We start from the raw sequence: 23,651 nt of genomic DNA, 5'->3' as shown, positions 1-23,651 counted from the left end.
GGATGCTAATAAGACCAAAGTCGGAGTCTTTAGTAACCTAATCATAGAAGTGACAGCCCATCAATTTTGCAGTATACTGTTCGTTGGAAACAAGCCCCTGGTGTGAATGCCAAGATGCTGGCATCATTGAGAGCCATGTCAGAAGCTGCCTACCACAATCTAGAATTAAAATTCTCCCTGAGTTGACTCCAACCATTTAGAGTTAAACCTAGAATTTTAAATGATTTCAAAACGCAGAATAGGAATTCAGAGCAAAATATGCCCCCTCCCCAGCAGTGCAAGAGGCTGTGTGACTCAGGCAGATAGGCAGCCTAATGGGTGTGGTCAGTAGCACAGGCAAAGAAGAACCTGGCTGTTTCTAGAAGCTACTTTGGAGTAAACGTAGCCTTTTCTTCACTGACCTGAGTCTTATAAAATGCTATCAATCCTCCCCAAAAATACTCATAAATGATTCCATCTCCTTTGATTTTAAAACTTGTTTAAAATCTTTTACTCCACTCTACAAGTAATATTGATGGAACAAAAACTTTAAGGGCAAGCATAAAAACTCTCTTCATGGCTGATTAACATGTACTCACATGCTTCTTACATAAAAGACATTTAATAAACACTGCTCTTGCTTTATGTTACCTTTTGTCCTAGACATTCTGATATTTGTGTTTGTTAGGAAATCATGGATATCATGTTCTTCATCTCTCCCCTACAAATCCCTGTTCTGTTCTGCTCACATTTTTCTTCCCACAGTCTATTCAAAAACCTGCTCCTAGAATCATCACCTTTATGTTGAAATATGTTTACATCGTTTCTTTTGCCTCAAAAGTCTACTAGGAGACACGCACTGAAGATATCCTAAGATTACAACAAATAGGTTGTGTAAGAGTTAAAACTTCAGAAGCAACAAAATCCAACATGAATTTTCTTGGGGTCCCAAGGAATAGGTATCTCAATAAGAGGCAGGATAGTGGCTTATTTTTCAACAAAGGGGCACTAATGAAGTAGGATAGCACTCTGAGGAAAAGAGGAAAGATATATGACTAAAAATCAGTGAAGGTAGAAACCAATTTAGCAATAATACCAGGACCTATAATATGAGGTGGAGACAAGAAGGGACAGCTGCTAGCCACATCCACTCTCCCCATGAAGAATATTCTAGTAGCCAGATTGTCAATTAACCAGAGAGAAGAAAATGGAGAAAAGGCTAATGCAGCTATTAGAAAATATAACTAAAATCCAAAGGAAAGTTTTTGGTTTTTTTAGTAAAGAACACAGAAATAGACCAAACATTCTTAAATTGCTTTTTAAAGTGCATAACACAGCTCTCTGTATGGAGCACAGTACATTTTCTCCTTAGTTTACTGTCCCCCAGATTAGTTTCCAGGTTTCTCCAGGTGTTTTTCATGCCAATAATAAAAACCACTGTGAGCCAGTTGCGGTGCCTCGCAGCCAGGTAGAGGCCAACCCGGAGCATCCCGGGAAGGCTGGTCTAGTCCACGAAGAAGGCAGTGGGGGTGCTCGTGGGGGCAGTCAGATCTGATTCCCTTTACGGTGAAGCCCAGAGGGAAAAAAAGCATTCTGTTCGTAAGATTTCCTCATATTCAGCCATCCATTTGCTAATATATTCTCTTGACATAAGTAGCACCACTAAATTCCTCTGTCCTCATCACTAACTCTAAAATGACAGTTTAAGGATTATCCTTTCTGCCACTTACCATGAAACTCAGCTCCAAGCCAGTTTGTTGTAGGTTTCTGAACTTAACCACATAGCTCACAACTGAGTGGCTAATCAATCATTCTATGACTGAATCCATCTGGAACAAATTTCAAGAAGTGGCCATGTAGGTTTCTTTAGGGGGGAAAAAAAAAAACTAAACTGAAACCAGAGTTGATTTTTTCAAAAGTTCAGAAGAAAAAAAAATTACAAAACTTAGCAATGACATTCCCCCCGAAATTGTTCATGCTCTCTGAATAAGACTTATTCTGTCCTGCCCCATTCTGCATTGCACTTAATCCTTCAGAGAGGTGACCTGTGAATGTGTTGCAGCAGAGTCCACTTTTCTGAGAATGAGTTCATGGTCATTCCTTGCGTAGAAGGGAAGAGGGATATGGTGTGGCCAGGTGGTCACCATAACCTCACGTTGCTCTTAAATTCCCAAACACACAGGGCTCAACTGAGAGATTATGGAACCAAAAGAGCCTGTTTCTGGTCATTTCTTGCTAGATCACTGGGTTTTGCCCCATAGGCATTAAAGGATAATTTAAATAATGCAGCCAGGTAGATTTAAGTACTAGATGGTTTTTAGAACTCCATCTTTCCTTTCCTTGCTAGACCCAAATTGTTAATGCAAGTTTAGGATATATTTCTCCATATATACCCTTAAGTCTGCACCATTCATGCATTTGTTTAATTTTTAGTGATTTATTCACCAGTTCATGCATCAATGCATTCAATTAACATGTGTTCAAACTGTACACGAAGCCTAGGCACACCATCTTTCTTGCAAGGACTTTCCAGTCTGTCTGAAGATGTAACATAAGGTCAGACTTTTAAAAATTAAATGATACAAATAATTCAGCTCAATGATTCAAGTCAACAGAACCTAGTTAAGAGCCTCCGTCCCCACATCATCAATGGTAAGTGGTGATTACTGAAAAATTCTGGAGAAGTCAGAGGAGGGATTGGTGCTGCCATCAGGTAGCCAGTTTAGGACTTTTCTGAGAGAATGGATGTGATCTAGTTCATGAAGGATGAACCAGAGGTGAACAAACCTGAGAAGAACAGGACAGGCTTGGTGGGTGGACACCCTAGATGCAGCATAATGTTGACAGTATTGTCCTTGTGTATCAAACTCTCCTTTTATGCCTCTTACTAGCGTAGTTACCGTATATACAGTACTTGAAAGTAATGCAGTTGTTTTTTGAGAAACTCACTCCCTTTTCCATAAATCAGACTGATGTAAGCTCTCACACCACTGTTCCCCACCCCAGTCCCAGTGTCACTGTTTGGGTTGAGGCAAGGCAGGTACTGCGGGTGCAGCAGGAAACAAGATTGGAAAATTCCATTGGAAGACAGTTTAGGTAGGACCCAGAATTCTTGGTTAAGCCATTTAAATTTATTACTGTCACAACTAGTGACAGATTTTGAGCAAAAAGTGACATAATGAAAACCCTATCTCCTGACAGATGTAGGATGAGAGGGAAAAAAAATACATATATACATATGGTTAAATGTGTTAAGTCATCCTAATGGGACTGAGGTGGGGAGCACTGGTGGTGAGGGCCTATGTCAATCTGATTTATGGAAAAGTGAGTGAGTTTTTAAAGAAAGCATTGCATTACTTTCAAGTACTGTACATAAAGTACGCTAGTAAGAGGCAAAAAAAGAGAGTGTGATACATAAGGACCATTTTCTGGATCAGAATAATTAGTTTAAAATTATTTCTAATAGATAATTCATCATTTTGCCACAGAGCAGCTTCTCCTGTGTGAAACAGTGATTCTAAACAAGTTTAACTCTAAGAGTGAACAGTTTGTTTCTAATATTCTTGAGCAATATATTTATTCATAGGTATTACAAAGATAAGCATCAATTACAAGTTAACAAGTTGGTGTAATTTCACCCCCCACACTTCATGAAATAACCAATTTGGAGTTAAATAGGCCCTTCAATGATCTACTGAACAATCAGCCTTTCTGCCTCTGCCCACATTCATTAAACTGTAGAATGTTCATTAATCGTAATGTATGACTGAAGGAATATGGAGCAAGTCTCCAACTATAAACTATGTCTAAACAGGCTGTTAACAGCAGTTACTCTTATTTTAGCATGTATAAGGCAGTCACCCTGCAAAATACAATGAATTCAACGTAAGCAGAGTCATTGTAACAAGGTTTTTGCAATATTGGAAATTATGGCAGGAGGCAATTATCCATAGGCCCATTCTACCCCACAACCCCCTACCATCCATTCTGCAAATAAGCATGAACTAAAAAGTAATCTGATTGTAGACAGAGGAAAGCAACAAGTTTTCCTGATATATCTAGGGGAAACATTTTCCAGTTAAAAGTTATTTTTATTTAAAAGTAAGAATTTAAAAGGGGTACAGAAAGAGGTTTGGGAGTAGGAGTGAGGCTGGACTGCCAAGCTAATAAAGCAAGAATTTAAGAACATAAGAATAGATAGTTTCATTTATGGATTGATCCAAAAGAATTTTAACTGGATTTAGATCTCACTTCACTAAGTCTCAACTTTTTTTCTTGGGAGACCCCACAGCTAGTTTGCAAAGGTAAAACACCTGGTTTATCCATTTATTGACCTATTTAAGTTTCCATTCTGAAACACTTCATTAACAATAGTCATACCTGTACTTTTCCTTCTCAGTGGTGGGGGTCTGCTGGAGATGATTTGTTCATTATCTGGAATTTACTTTTTTTTATTTTCTAACAGATTTAGGAATAATAAGATCGGGGAAAAGTTAATATTGCTTTGTTAGTTACAGTTTGGGAGATAGCACAAAACCCAGTCTAGGTATCCTGTAGCTGAATCCCTAAACATCATTTCAAAGTGTGAGACTATTCAATAAGCCTGAATTAAGTAACTAGTATGTGCAACGCATAGGGGGTGCTGAGAATACAAAGATAACAGCTTATGGGGCCTACCCTCAAAGAGCTCTCAGTCTTTGAGGAAGCAGATAGTAATTACAATGTGACATTTTAAGTCCCATTTTAGTGACTTCCTAGAGTCGGTGACACCAGGCTTCAGTCTTGGGAAGTTGTGGCAATTAGACTTTAGAGAAGTGGGGAAAGGAGAAAGAATGTTCCTGGCAGAGGCAGCAGCATTTGCTAAGGTCATGAGAAGATGGGAAAAGGGAAGAGCAAGTTGTTCTGCATAACTTCAGTGTGCAGTACATGACGATCAACAAGAGTCAAATCATGAAGGGCCTTGCCAGTCATGTTTTAAAGTTTGGGTTTGATCCTCAAGATGGCAGAGAGTGATGTAATCAGCTGCCCTTTATACAAAATGAAAGATGCCCTGTATCAGTCTGAAACTTGTGTGTGCAAATTCACATGAAATCTGCCCTTTTTGCTCACAAAGGAATTAAATGCATCATTTACTTTTAAAATGTATTTCTGAGTTCTCATCTGTTAACCTGTCTGGATAATTTTATTGTAACTAATTACAACTGGTTTTATTCTCTTTTTATAATAGTTCTGCAGTGGCAAAATAAATATGCATTTCATTCAAGAAATAGCACAGGTCTGTCTGTATGCTTAAATTTTTATCAAACATAAGGAGTAGGGAAAACATTTTAGCTCAAGGAAAAGCTACAGAAGTCACACCAGCCTTAAAAATTGAGTCAACATTTAGTGCATCATTTTGGGCCATTTCTGGTTTTTCTCCACAAAGAATATGACTGCAACTCTTAAAGGATTTTTACTGTTTGAGGTTTGCTCCATTTTAGAGTTTGTGATACCACTTACTGGAAGACTGGTTTGAAAACAAAATTGTAATTCAACCTTTGCAGAAGTTGCAAGAAAGTTTTACACATTCATGTGTTTTGCCAGAACATCTCCTAATCTTGTAAGACAAAATGTTGTAACGATGATATAATTGTATAAATACTATGGAAGCGTCAAGTGTTATTTATCTTAACTGTTTGCCAGTTTATAACATAAACATGCTAGAATTTATACATCCAGCCTAATGGATAGCTCAATTGCCACCTTCAACAAGTTGAGGCTATAAAAATTATATAGGCCACAGATATGTGCCTGGGGTTATCCAGCTGTTAGTTTCCCAGCGGAGAATGCCAGACTTTGGTGGTCAGAGCAAAACTCATTTAGGACGCTGAGCCAGCCAGACAAGGTGCTTCATCCTTAAAGGGGCTTTAATTGAGGATGAGGTGGGGAACAGCCATTGCCCCAAGTCAGTAGAGATTCCAGAGATAGTGAGTTTGCTGCAATTCTCTTTCTTAAAAAAGATGATTTGTGGACACAGCTGTCCCAAAGGTCACCTGAACAAGCTACTTTCTGTGGTGACCTGGAGTTGAGCTGGACCCCCAAGGGGAGTCTTTACTGGTAAAATAGAGAATATAGAGGGAGGCTTACAGACAAAGGCAGACAAGTGGCAAGAATCTGTTGCACGTGGCAGTAGGTGGCCTGGCAGATGTAGAGGGCCATGTAAGATGGCACTGATGAGATGGAGCCCAAGGAAAAGACAGTTTTATGTATGGAACCTCCTGTTATGTGGCAGTGAAGGTTCAGACCAATTATACAGGACCATCTGCATTTTGTTAACACTTGTGTGCACAGTCACAGGCAGGTCTTGGAGCCCTGGGAGCCTGGCAGCAGCCCAGCATCACTACAAAGGTGAAGATGGCAGGGACAGCCCTGCCAATCCTGCAAGGAGTGCACTGGAGAGCCTCAGCACTGGGCCAGGGAAGCAGCCAGGGCCTACAGACCAGTAGGAGGCAGTCCTCACACCACTTTAGAGATAGCAGCAGTCGGAGTTCTCAAGTTGGAAGAATGGTCTCCAGGGCAAATGCAAAATTCGGTATTTAAGTAGGAAGGGGTCAGAAATGTAGGATGATGATTGATAGGCTAGGATGACAACAGAGAAGGAGTCAGCCTAGCCACGTGATTCATCACCCTATTACCATAAGCATGGTGCTTTTCCTTGGGCCTTAATTTCTTTCATTTTTCCTGTTTGTTAATACTCTCTCTTACAAGAGTAACAAGAAACAGTCATGTATGCACATATAATTTACCTTCAGCTATAATGAAGGCATTTGAAGAAGGTCATTTTATGTTCAAAGAAACTAAAATTAACTTTCCAAAAGAATACTTTTCTAATATGCCATGGTTTTACTATATTACTAGCACAGCATTTAAAAAACAAATATTGGCCCAAAATTAAACTCTCCTATCTGATATGACTGAATGAATGTTTCATTAAATACAAGTGGTGTAGATCACCATTCTGCTTAGTGAAGACTCTCCCAACCTGCTCATTTGAAAAGTCAGGCATACAACATTTTCATCTTAAAGTCTAACTCTAAGCTTTGTCCTTAAGAACAAATGACCAAAAATCCTTGTCCTGGCTTTATATGCATTTAACTCTATGACATTTGAAAATATTCCCTGTTTTTTCATAGTTCCGATTGATAATTTTATTACTGTCCTGAAAGAGGGTGACCACAATGTCCTTAACATTCTCAAAAAAATAAATAAATAAAAGTTGCTGCTGAAATTTACATTTTTCATATCTTTCTCATAGCTAGAAATTGTTCACACAATAGTTCTCTCTCAGAGTTACATGTAGGTTCTAATGAGAGCGCTAGTTAATGTTATGTGTGCTAGGTAGTCTTTATAAATATTAATACTTCGTTGCCATGAAGCTGTCCTGTAGCCATCAACAGTCCTTTCCTCTGACAGGACTGATTTTATGAATCAAATATTATAAAATGCAGAAGATGCTAGATTTGTTTTATTTTGACAGATTTTTTTTTGTTTGAATGTTTGCAATTTTCCTAGTGAGAAATAACTTTTAGCAAGAAAGGCTGTGTTTGCCTGTTCTTGTATCCATTCATCTGGAATATGCCAAAGGAAGGCAAGGTCATACTATCATGCTCCTGCTGATTGGGTGTTAGTCATAAAGACCATATTGAAAACATGACACTAAGCAACAAAACAAAGGTAGGATATTTAATAATGTGAAAGTATATAGAAAATTATATTAAAATCCCCAACTTCCTGCAGTTTTCTTGCTTCCTTCCATCTGTATATAGCAGAAGTACCACCCTGATTCCACTACCAGTTTAAATCTTCACACTGTTAAGTATAATTTATTGAACACTTACTGTGGACCAGGTACATCCATTTTGAGTGTGTATTGTTTCAATTAGTCCTCACAGTATCATTATGAACTGAACATTCCCCTACTTGATAGATGTGGAGTGAGATGTGGAAGAGTAGAAAAGTTAAATAACATTCCCAGGACACATAACTAAAACGTGATGTTGCTTGGATTTGAACTGAGACCTATTTGACTCTAAAACCTGTGATCTTACCCACTCTTCTGTCTCAAGCATATTTCTGTCAGTGAGTTGTATAAGAGAAAGAGTTATTCCGTGATTCTCAGACTTTCTATAATGATCAACAAGTCCTCCCTTGAACTCTAATTCTTGGTATAATAAATTATATATAAACATTAATTCTTGGTATAAGGCGGCTAGTAAAAAGCTAGCATAAGCAACTACAGAAAGATACAATCTCGAATAAAATAACTTAGAACTTAAAAATACTAGCTGTTAGAGAATAATATGATTCCTCTAATTCTGAAAATCATGAAAAGAGATTCGTAATTGAAGGTCACTGACAGGGTACCTCCTTACACCTATCTGGCAGCCTCAACAGTCATCCACAATAACCGCATATGTGCCTGAAGTCAAAGGTTTTCACTTAAAAGTTTCTCTAAACAAATTGTTACATTTCTAGGGGAAAAATAATCCTAGGCTAATTTTAAAATTAACAATCTGAAATTGCTCAATTTTTCCATTTTCTTTCAAATTGAAAACTTGGAATATGATAGACTCCATGGATGTGCTCCATACAGTAACCATTTTAAGTATATATAACAGATCTAAGAACGTAGAGTTTGGTTTTTTTCATCTGTTTATTCATGCCAAGAAATTATCTCTAAGATTGACTTAGTTTGGCATCAACCTTTAACACACTGACTGCATAACTGGCTTGGGTCCACCTGCCTTTGTACTCTGCAGACACACGAACCATGTATAGGGCATGTTTCTCCACCAGATTTTTTTTCAGAATTTGCACTGCCAAACAGACATTAAGCTACTCTAAATTCTTGACAAGTATGTAACTTTATAGGTACACAGTAGTGTATTTAAACATTGAAGAGAACTTTCTATTCATCCCACTCTGCTAATAGAGCCATTTAATCCTATCCAGAAAGATGAGTCCATTTTCAGACTCTCCTTTGATCCTACAGATTAGAGGGAGAGAAAAGTCACCACTGAAAATGAAAAAGGAGGGAAAAAGAAATGGAGATCCATGACCATGGCCCCAAGAAAGCAACAGCATATTACTCAGGTTTCCCAGGATCCAAGTTAGAGAGGAGAGAAGAGATTAGAGCTAGAAAACAAATACTTTTAAAAACAGCATTTTGGAATTTATCAAAGTAGGCTTTAATTTCAGATTCATAAAACTGAAACAGATCTCAGAGAATGTGTTTTCTGAGAAACTTATTTCTGTCCCCAATGGAAATGTAAAGTAAAATGCCCCAGACTCATTTTAAAGTCCAAAGTCTATTTTATATGCTAGCTTTGAGAAGCCTTTAGAATTGCAACACTGACAGGGTCAGAAGTTTTTTTGAACAGATTTTCTTTTGTCCCTTATGGCCTTTAGGCACTCCTTGAGCTAATATTCAGGAGTTATTTGAATGCTGTTGCTTCACAACACTGAAAGTGTTCTAACATAGAGGGAGGAAAATCCCACAGCCTATGTCAACATAATTTATCAACAAATTAAGTCCAAGAATGCATGATAATTTATGGATAACTTGGAGGAAATGGTAACTGTGGTATCAATTTGGAACAAAACCAGGAAGTCAAATTTCACTTGGTTTAATGTTATCTGATGGATTTGGGCACAAGTTTAACATTTTGATCACCGAATAATCTTATGCCTTAACATGATGAAGACTGAGTCTTCCTTCCTGAAAAATCCTTAATACAAGACAAGGAATAATGAGTCTAAAATTTTGTAACTGTTTTCCTGCTCAAGGAAGAGGGAAGGAATAAATAACCACTTACAATGAAACCTTTTCTTGCTACACTTTATCATGAGGCAAGTTTTTCAGATGTTGGGAGATAGATTGTAAAGGTGTAAAAGTTAACTTCACAGCTATACAAAGCTGTATGTATGTGCACCATGTGTCAAATGAGACAAAGTATAGATATTCAATGTTGTTGAATCCTCACAATTTTCTGTATTAGAGTGGATGCAGCATCTGTTTTTCAATTTTCAATCATCAACATTATCAAGCTTAGAGAAAAGTTAACCGTACAGTACAATTTACATGGAACACCCACCATTCAGATTCAAAAATTATTAAAACTCTATCATATTTGCATGTAGCATGTTAACACTGTTTTTAAACACAGATGACTAGCCAAATCCCCCACCTCCTGCTGGGATCCACATTGAATCGTTTGTGTATTTCCAGTGATAGGAAGCTCATCATCTCCTATCAAAACATACATCAAAACAAATAATAACCACATTTTCTCTTACACTGAGCAAAAATCTGCCTTTCGTGCATTTCTAGCAATTTATTCTATTTCTGCTTTTTGGAAATACATGGTCAAGATCTTTTCCTCTTCCCAGGGAGAAGAGCAGAAAAAATAACTATTGAGTACTAGGCTTAGTACCTGAGTGACAAAATAATCTGTACAACAACACCCCGTGACACAAATTTACCTATATAACAAACTTGCACATGTACCCCCGAACCTAAAATAAAAATTAAGATAAAAACATCTTTTCCTCCTTCCCTAGGCTCCCTTTCATAACACTGAAGACTATCTCAGATGTAGATCTCATCTGCATTTTCTTCTCTCCTAAACTTAGTACAAAGAAAAAGATAAGGATGATGTGAGGAGGTAGGGTGGGGCTATGGGCCTTCTTATGGGCTGGCATTTTTTTCCACAAATTTTGATCTGTAGTATTTTCATTTTCATTCAGTTTCAGATTTCTCAAATTTCAATTTTGCTATCTTTAAACCATGGGTTGTTGTGAAATATGTCCAATTTTCCAAAAGAAGGGCTTTTTCTGGTTTTGTTGTTGTTGTTGTTTCTATCTTATTTGCATTGTAATTGGAGAACATAATCTGTATACTGCAAATCTTTGAAATTTATTTAGACTTACTTTAATGCCAGCATATAGCCATTTTCTTTTAATGTTCCCTCAATACTTAAAAAGGCTATGTATTCTGTACCATGCTCTATACGTGTCAATTAGTTCAAAGGTTTTAATCACATTTTCTATTCATTTCTGAAAACGTGCTTATTCTTTCAATTACTAGGAGAAGTGTGTTAAAATCTTACTGTAACTGTGCTTGTCAATTTTTCCTTTTAGTTTCATTCATTTTTTTATTTGTCTCTACTGAGGCTATATTATTAAGTGCATTTAAATTTAGAACTTCTACATATTCCTAGTAAACTGAAACTTTTATCATTAAGTAGTATTTTTTTATTCTCTAATAATCTTTTTTTTCCTTAAAGTCAACCTCTTCTAATACTAATATTGCAAAGCCAACTTTCTTTTGGTGTTTGCATAAATATTTTCCATCTTTTTCCTTTTAATCTCTGTATCCTTGTATTTAAATTATGTCTCTTGAAACAGTATATTTGGGTTTTGTTTTTTAATCAATTCGACAATTTTTGGTTTTTAGTGTGGGGATTTAGTCCATTGACATTTACTATAACCAGTGATATGTTTAGGTTTAAAACTACCTACCATTCTATTTGCTTTACATTTGTCCTGCACATTTTAGTTTCCTTTTCTTTTCTTTCTTGCCTCCTTTCTAAATTGATGGAGTATTTTGTATTATTCCATTTTCCCCTCTGTTAGCTTTGTAGTTGTTTTTTTTTTTTTTTTTACCATTCCTTCATTGTTTTTCCTAGGGATCATTTGAACATGCATCTATGACTTATCAAAATATAAGATAAATTAGTACTTTTAACTCTTCCTGCGTGATTGAAGGACCTTAAAATATTTAAACTCTATTCCTCTTCCTGCCAAACTATATATGCTATTATTCTCATGTATTTTAATTCTAAATATTTTGTAAATCCCAAAATACTTTACTATTATTGCTTTAGGCAGTCAGTATTTATTTAGATTTATCCACATCTTTATTCTTTTCATTGCTTTTCATTGTGCTGGAATTTTGAATCAAAAAGAGAACAGAAAAAAGAATTTAGTGCAAATAAGGGCCTGAGGCATATGGAGAAACACTGCGCAGAAAGATCATAAGTAAGATATAATGAAATGGGCAGGAAAATACACACAAGAAAGTAACATTCTCTGAAGGCAAGAGGCACAAAGATATTCTTTATTGAAAAAGCTTTAGGCAGTTAATGAGTTGGAGAAGGATTGCCAAGTTACACTCACCAGATTTAGTAGTATGCCTCAATTTAGTGGGCACAAAAGCTGCTTATTGTTGAATGAACAACAAGCATAATGTAATTGGTTTCATACAATTAGGAGGTCAGCAAGCCATGCTTGTTATAATTGGCACTGCCATAGCCAGGGGCTTATGCGACCTCAAGTGATGATTTGCCTGAAGGAATAAGCCAGGAATGTGTGTGCTTTGGGCTCCAGAGACTTGACTAATCTGGCTGCAAGGCCTCAGGGAGGGAGGCCAAGAATCAAATCACAGTGCTCAGGCAGGGCTTGGTAGACTCAGTTGAATGTAGTCAGTCTCCATTCATTTCATCACTCACCAGTGTTTGATCCAGAGCCGGGGAAGTGGGAGATAGAGGAGAGGAGAGATGAAGTGGCCAGGAACCAGGAAAACACAACTGAAATGTCAGTGCAGAGGCATCCCATAATAGGATGGGATCTTAATTCCTCCCAAGGCCATCCACTTTGAAACAGGCCTCCAGCCTGTATGGAATGGGCTTAAACCTTCACACAAAGGGTCTTTAATTCCTAGTACTGAGCCACTGTGGAGCAAAGACTGATGGTGCTGTTTGTTTCAAAATATAGGTTTACCTCCACAAGCTAGCAGATTTGATGATAGGTTGTTAATATCCCAAATATCAGGGTTATCTTTTCCCAAACATTTTCTAAATTAATAATTAAGTTTAAGAAGGCCTGTAATCCCAGAACTTTGGGAGGCCAAAACGGGTGGATCACAAGGTCAGGTGTTCGAGACCAGCCTGGCCAACAGAGTGAAACTCCGTCTCTACTAAAAATACAAAAAATTAGCCAGGCATGGTGGTGGGTGCCTGTAATCCCAGCTACTCAGGAGGCTGAGGCAGGAGAATTGCTGGAACCTGGGAGGCGGAGGTTTCAGTGAGCCGAGATCACGCCACTAAATGCCAGCCCAGGCGACCGTGCGAGGCTCCATCTCAAAACAAAAAAAAAAAAAGAAAAAAAGTTTAAGAAGGAAAAAAAGAGAGTTTAACTGGGTATGACATATTCACAAAAATGCCAGAAAATACTCCTAACAATTAACAATCGTTTATCAGTAGACAATGTAGTTTCCTTGAGATTCTGAAAGCATAAGGTTCACGTTGCCAGTGAGCAAAAACAGCTGAAGAATGAGAAGTAAAGCCTTTATTTCTTTGCTCTTCTTCTGTTTCAGCCTATGACCCATTGGTTCATCTGGTTTGAGTGTAGTACAGATGAGTCACAGATTGGTCGTTCACATGTATTAGTTGGTTTTCTTCCCCATGTTCATGAACTATACGCCTAACCTCATCCAATCATCTGGCAAATAAACACTATTGTCCACAGAGGAAGCTTATGTGGGGGGGTCCATTTGCAATGCAAATCCATCATCATTGCTAGAAAAGCAATTCGAAGTAGCATGATTTTTTTCCTACGAGAACAGCATATTGTAAAGTTCTGATAGAACATAATGCAATGCCAAGGACTTCTAGGACACTTGATTCGCCACACTCTAAAACAAAGAAATGAACTATCAGGGAGGCTGATAATTTGTTGATTTTGGTGATATTTTTGTTTATCATTTAAAGCACACCAAATTATTAACAATCTGTTTTGCCAGAACTGATAAGAATCTAGAACTATAAATCTACTGCTGGCCATCGATTAAGACAGTTCTCTCTTGTTACTTAATATTAGTATTTATTTTCTTCACTAGAACTGCTTAGCTTGAGTGAATTCTAGCTGATAATTTCAGAAGGGTGAAAAGCTAACTAGAACTGGGCATTTGGCCCAGATAAATCTGATTCCAGTACTATGAAAGAAACAGCAAGGGAACTAGAAAGTGTTTGACAAAAAATTGTTGATAATTGGCTAAAAACTGGGGAGGGAAACAGAAAACTTGGAGAGCTATGAATGTTATTCTAAGTAGAAGAAAGACACAAGGGAGGAATCAAGGTGCTGTGACATTAACAACCCTACCTTTAAGGCTAAAAAAAATTAAAAACACCTATGATTTCACTTAAAACTGGTCTCCAGAACTCTTAGGAAACAAGTCTTCCTCAAGACCTAAATTGCAGAAACAAAATGGAAATCTTGGGTTTGAATCTCTGCTCTGTGTGACCCTGGGCAAGTTCCCTCAACAGAGTCCACATTTCAGTGACATCCTTCTTCCTCATCTGTAAATTGTGGATGAAGTAACCACCTCTTCCACAAGGCTGTTATTAGGACTAAATCAGAAGCTTTGTAATTCTGCTTTCCGAATCAAATAACAGATCTTTTTATATTGCTAAGAATTTACCTATTTTTATACCAATTAATTTTAGAATGTTACCAAGTTTGTATATGAAGCTGTATAAAATATTATACACTTTCTTCTAAATCAGATTTCAATCTACATAATTTATTTTATTAATTACTTAGGTTATCATTATCAATAGCAATTATTGGATGAGTAAAACAGTAGTAAACTGCAGTGCCCTCAGCTCTTGCTGAAGTAGTTCTTACCTTCCAGGATTATACTGAAAAACAAAATACTGCAAATACCTCTAAGACCTTCACTCAATGAGTCCCTTTTATTTAAAAAGTTTCACAGAGTAAGTAAAAAGAGTACTTTGGTAGGAACTAGTTTATCACCCTGTCCCTAGAAAGGATTGGGAGCAATCATTTTGAGCAGGTGGGTATCTAAATCATTAAGAATGTTGGGAGGAAGGAGGTCAACAGTAAAGAAGCTCCTCCTTCTAACAAACATGAATCCTTGACCGTGACCTTTTTTCTACTTTACTCCATTTAGGAGATTAAATCAGTTTAATTGAAGAAGCTAGGTATAATAAGGTTTCAAATCCACACAGATCAAGAAGTATCACCGACTTGAATATAACCACTATCTTTTCTTTAACCACAAGAGTTCACAGGATAGCACCATTAAATAATATTTGCAAAGCATGCACCGTGTCCCACACAGAACTAGTAAAGATACGGTTATTTTACTACAGGAATTTACAGTCTGGAAACAAAAAAAAAAGTATGTTGTGAAGAATCTGAATACTTTTAAAAATCTGTGTGTTATTGTTAAGGATAGACTGTCTATTTTAGAGATGGAGAAATAAAGAGAAAAAAATGGATGCCATGACCCTAGATCACATAGGGAGTGACAGATTCAAAATAATTTCAGTCTTCTTTGTCCTATTACTAGTGCATTCTCATCTCTAGTCTACAGTGGCTTATTCAAAAGTAGTTCTAAATTATTTCTTAAACCAGAAGCAGCACAAATTATAAAAGTCTAAATGGTCCTCAACACCATTCAAGGTGCAGATAATTTTTGCCCATGAAAACATGCTGAAGGGACTCCATGTCGTGGTAAGTTATCAAATTATGGAAAGAACATTGCAGAGATTAAAATGTTGCATAAGAGAGAGAAAGCAGCATGAGTCAGGGGTTTGGGAAATATGAGTCAGACTGAAGGGAAGGAGCCAAAAACATAGAGAATGAGGGCCTAAGCAGGGACTTAATGGACACCACAGAGATGTGGACATAGTTGCCTCCATTAACTTTGAGAGAAAATCAAATGTGCGGTTCCCTAGACTTGGGGGTCAGTGTGACAAAGAGGCTAGAAATGAGAGCTGAGCAAAGATTAGCCTGCATTATTTAAAGCAACTAATGGTGCCAAAGTCAGCAAGAGAGGGACCTACAATAGTATAAATCACTAGGAGGGAGTGCGTGGGCACATTTTTGAAAAATGAGGGCATCACCAAATATTGCCATTAGCTATTCTTAATGTATTAGAATGATGAAATGTGTTGTGATATTTTAGGAAGCACATTCTATTATTTTGTTCTTTGGTAATGTTAACATTAGGCTCTGTCTACATAGTTCAGAGAGACTCCTTATGTTGTTCAATCCAGACTCTCTAATCTTGCCTTTAAGGCCTTGAATTTTGCTCATGACAGAGCTAGCATTTCATGATCCTCTTCAACCAGGCACTGTACCAGGCTCCTCACACAGAGCCCCTGCAGCTGTGCTGGCTCCATCTGTCTGCCATTCTTCTCATGGAAACCAGTTTTGTCTTATCAGCATTTTCTAATGTGAGCCGCTTTCTGCCTAGAAACAGCTTCCTTTTCCTGGCAACCCATGTATCTCGTCTTCTTCAAAATGCAGTGGAGAACCCACCTCTTCTGGCAAATCTGCTTTATACCTCATAGCCTCTGCACTCCTGAACTCAACTGCTCAACATTATTTTTCTTTTACTGACATCTTACTGATTTTGCTGTGTTTCTCAGATATTACCTGTTACTCTGCTTTATACATTTTTAGCTCCATTAGGTAAAACACTGATCCTACTTTTCCTGAAACTTTAGATACCAATTCTCAGCAAACGGTAATAACTCATTTATCCATTTATTGAACAAATATTTACTGAAAATCCACCATGTTTCATGCATGATCCTAGGCACTGGGAATATGGGGGGGCAAATAAGACAGATCCCCCACCCCCACCCAAAGAGCTTGGGTCCAGGGCCCAGGAAATTTATTAACTGACTGCCTGAAAAACCAAGTGAGCTTAACTGTCAAGGATAAATTATAATCATGCAAAAACAACAAAAGATTTCTCCCCATAGTAATTTGTCTTAGATTATCAGGAAAATCATGGCTGACCTGAGTAGTTTCCCTTATAAATAAAGCATTGCTTTTGCTAATGCAGACATTCTCCCATACAAATGTAGGAAACTGATTTTTCTTACACACCATGGAGATACCTACAAAAGGCTGTGTTTGCACTATGGGAAGTCAGGAGCAAGTAGAGGGCAGTGGACTGTCATCAATGCTCCTGGGACAGCCAGCTTTTCCAGAGCATCTGCACAGGGATGGGTATTCTGCTTTGAGTTTCTGACATCATTGTCCATTTTAGTAATTTTTGTATCATAGTGAGCTTTCTGGTATTTACGACAAATGGAAATGCACAGAAGTAGAAAAGCCAAACATAATAGAATTTAACAATGTATAATAATTTTGTATGACTTTGTATAGATGTGTAAATAAGTAATTCCAGGATCTCAAAGTACAATTTTCAAAATAAAATTGTGTTATTTAAATAAACTAATAAATTGACATTAATATCATTGAAAATAGGTCAAAGAAATTGAGTCTGTTTATAGCCTTTAGCATTAGATAAACCGCCAACAGCAAGAGAGAGGATAAATATTCTAAACCACAGTCAGAGAAGCCATAAATGGAAATGTAGTTAGTAGCTGCTTCCTGGTCACAGAGGTCACTTTTTTGACGATTTTATGAGTCCCGGTAAGTAAAATGTGTAATCACCAGTCAGTCCTAGGTGAGGCAAGTCTTGTTGCAGCTTTGTTTGGGTTTTGATGGAGAAAGGGAAGGAAAGTAGTGGCATTGAGCACAGTGGTATTTTATTTGTTTTTGTTGTTGTTGTTGTTTTTATTAAATTAATTTAACTCACCTAATATTTTTATTAAATAACCCACTCAGAAGGTAAACAGACCTCATTCTTAAGAAGGAGTAGCACAGGATTTTGTGTTTAAAATCTATTTAATGATACATTAATTCCACTGGAAATGTTAGCCTATTTATGAGACACTAAGAAATGAGCGACAAGAAAGTAGGAAGGAAGTCATAGGGCATCAGTTGTAGGAATGCAGCGGGGTGGAGGCAGTTTGCAGAGAGATGTCAAAAAGAAAAACCTCAGTCACTGCTGAGGCCTCCCTTAGAAAATGCAGCAGCCAGCCCAGGGCCTTGATCTTCTGCCAGAGGAAACTTGCCACATCTGAATCTAACATTGCCATATCTCTCAGGACTGTTATCACTGCAAATGCTGGCAAATGTTCTTGACATAAAACAATAGAAATTCTGCTGTCATTTCTGCATTAACGAGTCATAAAGCTCTGAAGAAACCCCAGTAGAAAGGTTTTCATCAAGTGCATCTGAGAAAATAATAAAAGACACAAGGAACAGCAGATAATTTCAAAGCAAGATTGTTGCACCATCGCATAGTACCTAAAAAGGACAGTTTGTAATCACTGACTTGAAAATAATACTAGTAGTAATTATAATAAATTTCAAAACAAAGTAACAAAAACCTTAGCCAAAACTTTAAAACCAAGTTCAAAGAATTACGTAAGTGGATGCTTTATAGATTATTATCCAATAAATAGCCATACATCACTCAAGTATTTTTCATCTCCCCTCCCTCTTTCTTATGGAAAGAATCTCTCTTATCATTTCCACACCCAGCTAAGTGAAGCCGATTTCTGAGGACAACCCTTTTACAATCTCAACTTTATGTATTATTATACTGCATAGTGTAAATGCGGCAATCCTCCTTGAAAATACAGAAAAGTGAAAGGCAAACCAACCTCAGGGGCTACTCTCTGAGATTCTCAGAGGGAAGACAGAAATTGGGTCAATTTTTTATTATTGATTCTTTCCCTACTTTTTCTTCCAAAATACTACCCTGGGTCTGCCACAGTGATTATCTAAGACCCCTGAAATCTGCCTCAGGGATCTTAGATCATCACTGTGGTAGACCCAGGGTAGTATTTTGGTTTTTATGCAAAAATTGTCATCTAGGAATCACAAGTTTTATGACATTTTTTAGTGAAGCTTAGAGTGGTTGTTGAAGAATGATGAAATTATATGATCCTTTCTTGTGTGCTACTTAACTTCATGATATAGGAGAGCTGAATGAATATAAAGGTGATACAGATAAGGTAAAATTAGATTTTACTTATAAATGACTGAAAATATGAATGTACACACACAATTTTATATCACCATTTGATCCCAAAGAAATTTTTTGTAACTGGTTTATTATGCTATCACTGGGCATTTTTTACTTTTCTAGAACTGTAACCTGCATACTCCTTAAGGCACATTTAGCAAATTATTCCCAGAAGTGTACTGCTTTGAGAAAATATGGATTTTTAAACTACACAGGCTAGAGAAACACGATCAAATTGAATCCTTTGCATTCTGAAATTTGCAAATAAAAATGTATACGTACATGTTACCCTGCTGTTTGTAAAAACAAACAACTACAGGGAACGTATAATATTAAAGGTTGATTACACTGTTATTGCTTAGAAATTTGTCAATGAAAATTATCTCAAATACAATATATTGGATGGAAAAAGCAAGTATCATACAATCTATTTAAATGTTTTAACATACAAAACAATATCATATGTTCTAATGGATGCATCCCTGTCTAATGAAAGTACAAAAACATCTCAGGGAAGGATTCCTTCCTACTGAGACAGTGGTAGGTGACGGGTCAAGGGATGAGGATGGTGTGAGGCTTTAGCTGTATCTGAAATGTTTCTTAACAAAACAGAGTGAGCCAAGACCAACATGGCAAAATGTTAGCATTTGTTAAATCTGAGCAGTACTTATTGGTATTTGCAAAATTATTTTCTGAACACTTGAAATAATTTATAATTTTAAACATTTCCAATGTAAGAACATTATAAGCTTTTAAGAATAAAGTAAAAATTTAGCTTAAGAAGTGGCAAAATGGAGGCAATATCAACATCTTCACAACTGACAATTCTTTCTGTGTTGCGTGTCTCTGACAGACATAGACGAGTGCACTGCAGGGACGCACAACTGTAGAGCAGACCAAGTGTGCATCAATTTACGGGGATCCTTTGCATGTCAGTGCCCTCCTGGATATCAGAAGCGAGGGGAGCAGTGCGTAGGTAAGTACCACAGTGCAGTGAGCACGGTCCTGTCTTGAGTACCTTAACTGTTTCAACCTCAAGCATTCCAATGAAAGCATTCATATTTCTTTGGAGAGTGGTAGCCAATAACTCCTTATTCTTTCACAGACTACCAATCCATTTTCCACAATAACAAGAAACAACCTTAAAGGTTGAGCCTATTGTGGATAACAAAGTGTTGGCTAAATGTTAGACGAAGCAAGAGCAGAAATTTGGGGTATGAATGGGAACATAAAAACAACCACAAAGAAATTTAAATTTGCTGTTTTGGGGGCCATTGTGCTAGCACACTGGTACTGTGGGCTTCATTCACCATCCACTGCTGCAGAGCATAGCATAGCACAGCACATAAAGCAAATGGTGGAGTTGCATTCCAAGCACCAACCCCAGTTCACTTTGAGACCTTGAGTAAGTTACTTAAATCCTGTGTCTCACTATGTTCACTTGTATTGTGGACATAGTACTGGTCCCTACCTCCAGAGCTCATGTAGGGAATGCTTAGAACAGTCCCTGTCCCTGTTCTAAGTCAACAGATGGGTATTAAAGGCTCTTTATGCTGCAAGCCTTTGTGGGATACCAGGAGTACAAAGCCAACTTCACCATGTGCCTGTGTTGGAGGGCCTAAGAGCATGAGCTCCCTGACAGCAAGACCAGGTCAGCTTGTGTCACTGTGGTCTCCCCAGTCCCTGAAGCATGCCCACCATGTGATGGAGGCTCTATGCATGTGTTTTGAGTGAATGGAAGAACAAAGTGTGAGGAAGCCAACTGGCAGACAGTGAGGTAAAATACAGTACTCTGGGCTCAATCATGAGGCCCAGCACTAGGCATGAAACTCTAACCGACTGTCCATTTATTTACATACCCCCTCTTATCACAGACCAGTGAAGAAGCCTTATTTCCTCTTAGGAACAGAGAGTGAGGATGTGGGGACAGACAACCAGCGTCAGTTTTTGCCTGAGAATGTGAGCTGTTGATGTTCACATGTCAACACTGAGTTCCATGTGGGCCCCCGCCCAGTTCTGCCTGCCATAGGGCTGTCCCTAGATGCTGGGGTTAGTGCCCAGCCTCTGAGGAAGGCCCAGGGTTGGCTGTAATGAAGCTGAGATTTAAAAGAAGAGTGCGCAGAAAACTCCAGAGATACCAAAATTTTGCCATTGTATTAGACAGGAAAATAAACATTTGAGGGCATAAAAAGTATAGAAAAAAAGAACTAATCCAACTTAGTGTGGGGTGAATCAAAGATAATGGAACATATGGTCACAGCCCTTTTAATGTGGTAGGAGGAAATATTCCTAAACTCAGATCTAATCATGTGTCTTCCCTCCTGCTTCTCTCACTGAGAGAATCAAGTCTACATTCCTCGACAGAGCATGAAAGGTCTTGCTCAATCTGATCATTGTCCATTTCTGTTGCATAAACACCTCTCCCCCACCACAAAATAATATTATACCCCAGCTTTATTCCACCAGTTCCCCACACACATCACACAGTGTTACTTACACTTTGGTGCCTCTACACAAGCTCTTTACAGCACCAAGAACATTCCCTCATGGCAAACTCTTATTTCACTACCAAATCCTAGCTTAGGATCACTTCCTCTGGGAAGCCCACTATGATCTACCCAAATATAATTAGTTGCTCCCTCCCCTGTGCCAGTGCTTCTCAAATTTAGGATGAAGGATACTTTTTTGTAAATTTCCAATCTGTGGCAGGCCAATACTTCTGTAAAGTACAATAAAAATAATGTTGCAGTAATGTCAAATTGCTATTTATAAACATGTACTCTCAGTTTCTGTATTTAATCATTGCAGACTGGTCCAAATAGCCCATGAACCAGCAGCAGTCAGCAGGCCACATTTCAAGTAGCATGGTGCTCCCTGGGTCCCTTACACTCCTTTCTACTGCTGATCTTCTCATTCCATGGAATAATTTGTTCTATGCCTGTCTTTCATACCAGACAGGGCAGAACATAAGTATAGTGATTATCATTATAAACTTGCGGTACCAAACACAATGCTAGCAAATAACAATGGTTCAATGAATGTTTATTAGTTAAGAAGACATGCATCATTTATTCACCAAATAGTTATTGAGGGCTTAATGTGTAACAAGCATTGTTCTAGACACTGGGATAGTAGTAAACAAATTTTACAAATTCATAGTCCTTGTGGAACTATTAGAAAGTATACTACCACTCATACAAATTAGCTATCAATACTAGCACCTGATGACAGTACTGAGGACTAGGAAGCACTATGCTAAAATTGCTCTTAATTAGTGTGAAGTTTCGATTCATTCAAATAGTATTTATTGAGCACCTACTATGCGAGGCCCTATTCCAGATCTAACAATGAACGGACAAAAAACCCTCTATCTCAAGGGGAGAAGACAGTTGAGGGGAGAAGACAGTTCTTATTTGCCATGCACTATAGTGAAGGAACACACAAGAAGCAAATAAACACATAACACAATGTTGAGTACTGTTAAGGACTACAAAGAAGTCTAAAGCAAGGTAAGGAAATAGATAGGGCAGAAGAACCTATTTTATATTGGTGGGAAGGGTGGCCACCCTGAGGAGGTGACATTTGAATGGACACCTGAACAAAGTAAGGGGAAAGCCATGTGAATATCTTCTTACTATTTATTTCAATATTCAAGTTAAATTAAATATATCTTGCAGCTTATTAGTTCCCATTTATGTTTACCTGCTTTGTGCCAGGAACTTTGCCTACATTATGTCACATAACTTTCCCAATAATTCTACTTGCAGAAGAGGAAATGGAAGTTCGAGAGGTTAAGACCAAGCTAGTAATTGCCAGAACAAAGATTCAAACTCAGGTTATCCTGAGGCCACTTGAGCACACTACTTCCCATAATTTTAGTTATTAAAGTACCAAAAGAGCCCAGCATAAAGGTTTGTTTTGTTTGGGTTTACCACAAGGCAGTGTCACTATATAGCATTACATTGTATATGCATAATGGTTGTTTTAAATTACACATGCCATGTTGAAGTTGTCACAAAGTGTAGAATCATGAATTAACGAAATTTTATTACACTTCTAAGATGTTAATCCTCCTTTGCAAGTTCTCATTTGAGCATTTTATAGTTGAAAATATTTATATGAGAAGGACACAGGCTGGAACACTTCATCAAAGTGTCAAAAGAGCACTCTCAAGAGGTAACTTATTTAGCATCCTATTCTTCCACAGTGTTCTTTTATTTGATATACAAAAACGTCCTAAGATACACATGGCAAGCCGTGCTATCCACATCTTGCAGAACAAAAAAACAAGATACTGAAGGCATAAGTGACTTAGCCAAGGTCACCAGTTGAGCACAGCCCACAACTCTTTCTTCTTTGTTTCGTGCTGCCCAATGTGCTTCAGTAGTTCTTTTTCACTTCTGTAATTATACATAAGCTTTTAGCTCCCCAAACTGACATCTTATATAGATGTACAATAGTCTCAATTATTTTTTTTCTTTAAATCTCAACCCACCCACCAAGTTTATTTACCACTGAATGGCATGAACATTGAGTCTTTGTTCTTAACATCTTAACTGCAGAATATGAAGTATATTTAAAATATATATATATATACCCTAATTTTAACAAAATAGAGAGGAAAGTATTCCTTTTAAAAAGAGATTTTCTCTAGATAGGTTTTCTAGATAATGCTTTACAGAGAATTTGAAAGCAAACAGCAATGCTAATTCAA

The 23,651-nt window shown here is 37.5% G+C and overlaps 1 protein-coding gene across 3 annotated transcripts in view; it reads left to right on the top strand.

The window, feature by feature from the left end:
- Window positions 1-23,651, top strand: part of LOC105465062 (EGF containing fibulin extracellular matrix protein 1) — a 56,724-nt gene that overhangs the window by 21,756 nt on the left and 11,317 nt on the right. For all 3 annotated transcript variants that reach the window (XM_011713292.2, XM_011713293.3, XM_024787768.2), the window contains exon 5: window positions 19,791-19,913. In XM_011713292.2, coding sequence (XP_011711594.1) covers window positions 19,791-19,913 — 123 coding nt within the window. The remainder of the gene's footprint in view (window positions 1-19,790; window positions 19,914-23,651) is intronic.

This window comes from Macaca nemestrina, chromosome 13 (genome assembly GCF_043159975.1).
Source record: "Macaca nemestrina isolate mMacNem1 chromosome 13, mMacNem.hap1, whole genome shotgun sequence".
NCBI classification, from domain to species: domain Eukaryota; kingdom Metazoa; phylum Chordata; class Mammalia; order Primates; family Cercopithecidae; genus Macaca; species Macaca nemestrina.
Note: the sequence above shows the minus strand (reverse complement) of the source record. Positions and strands in the feature narration are given on the sequence as shown.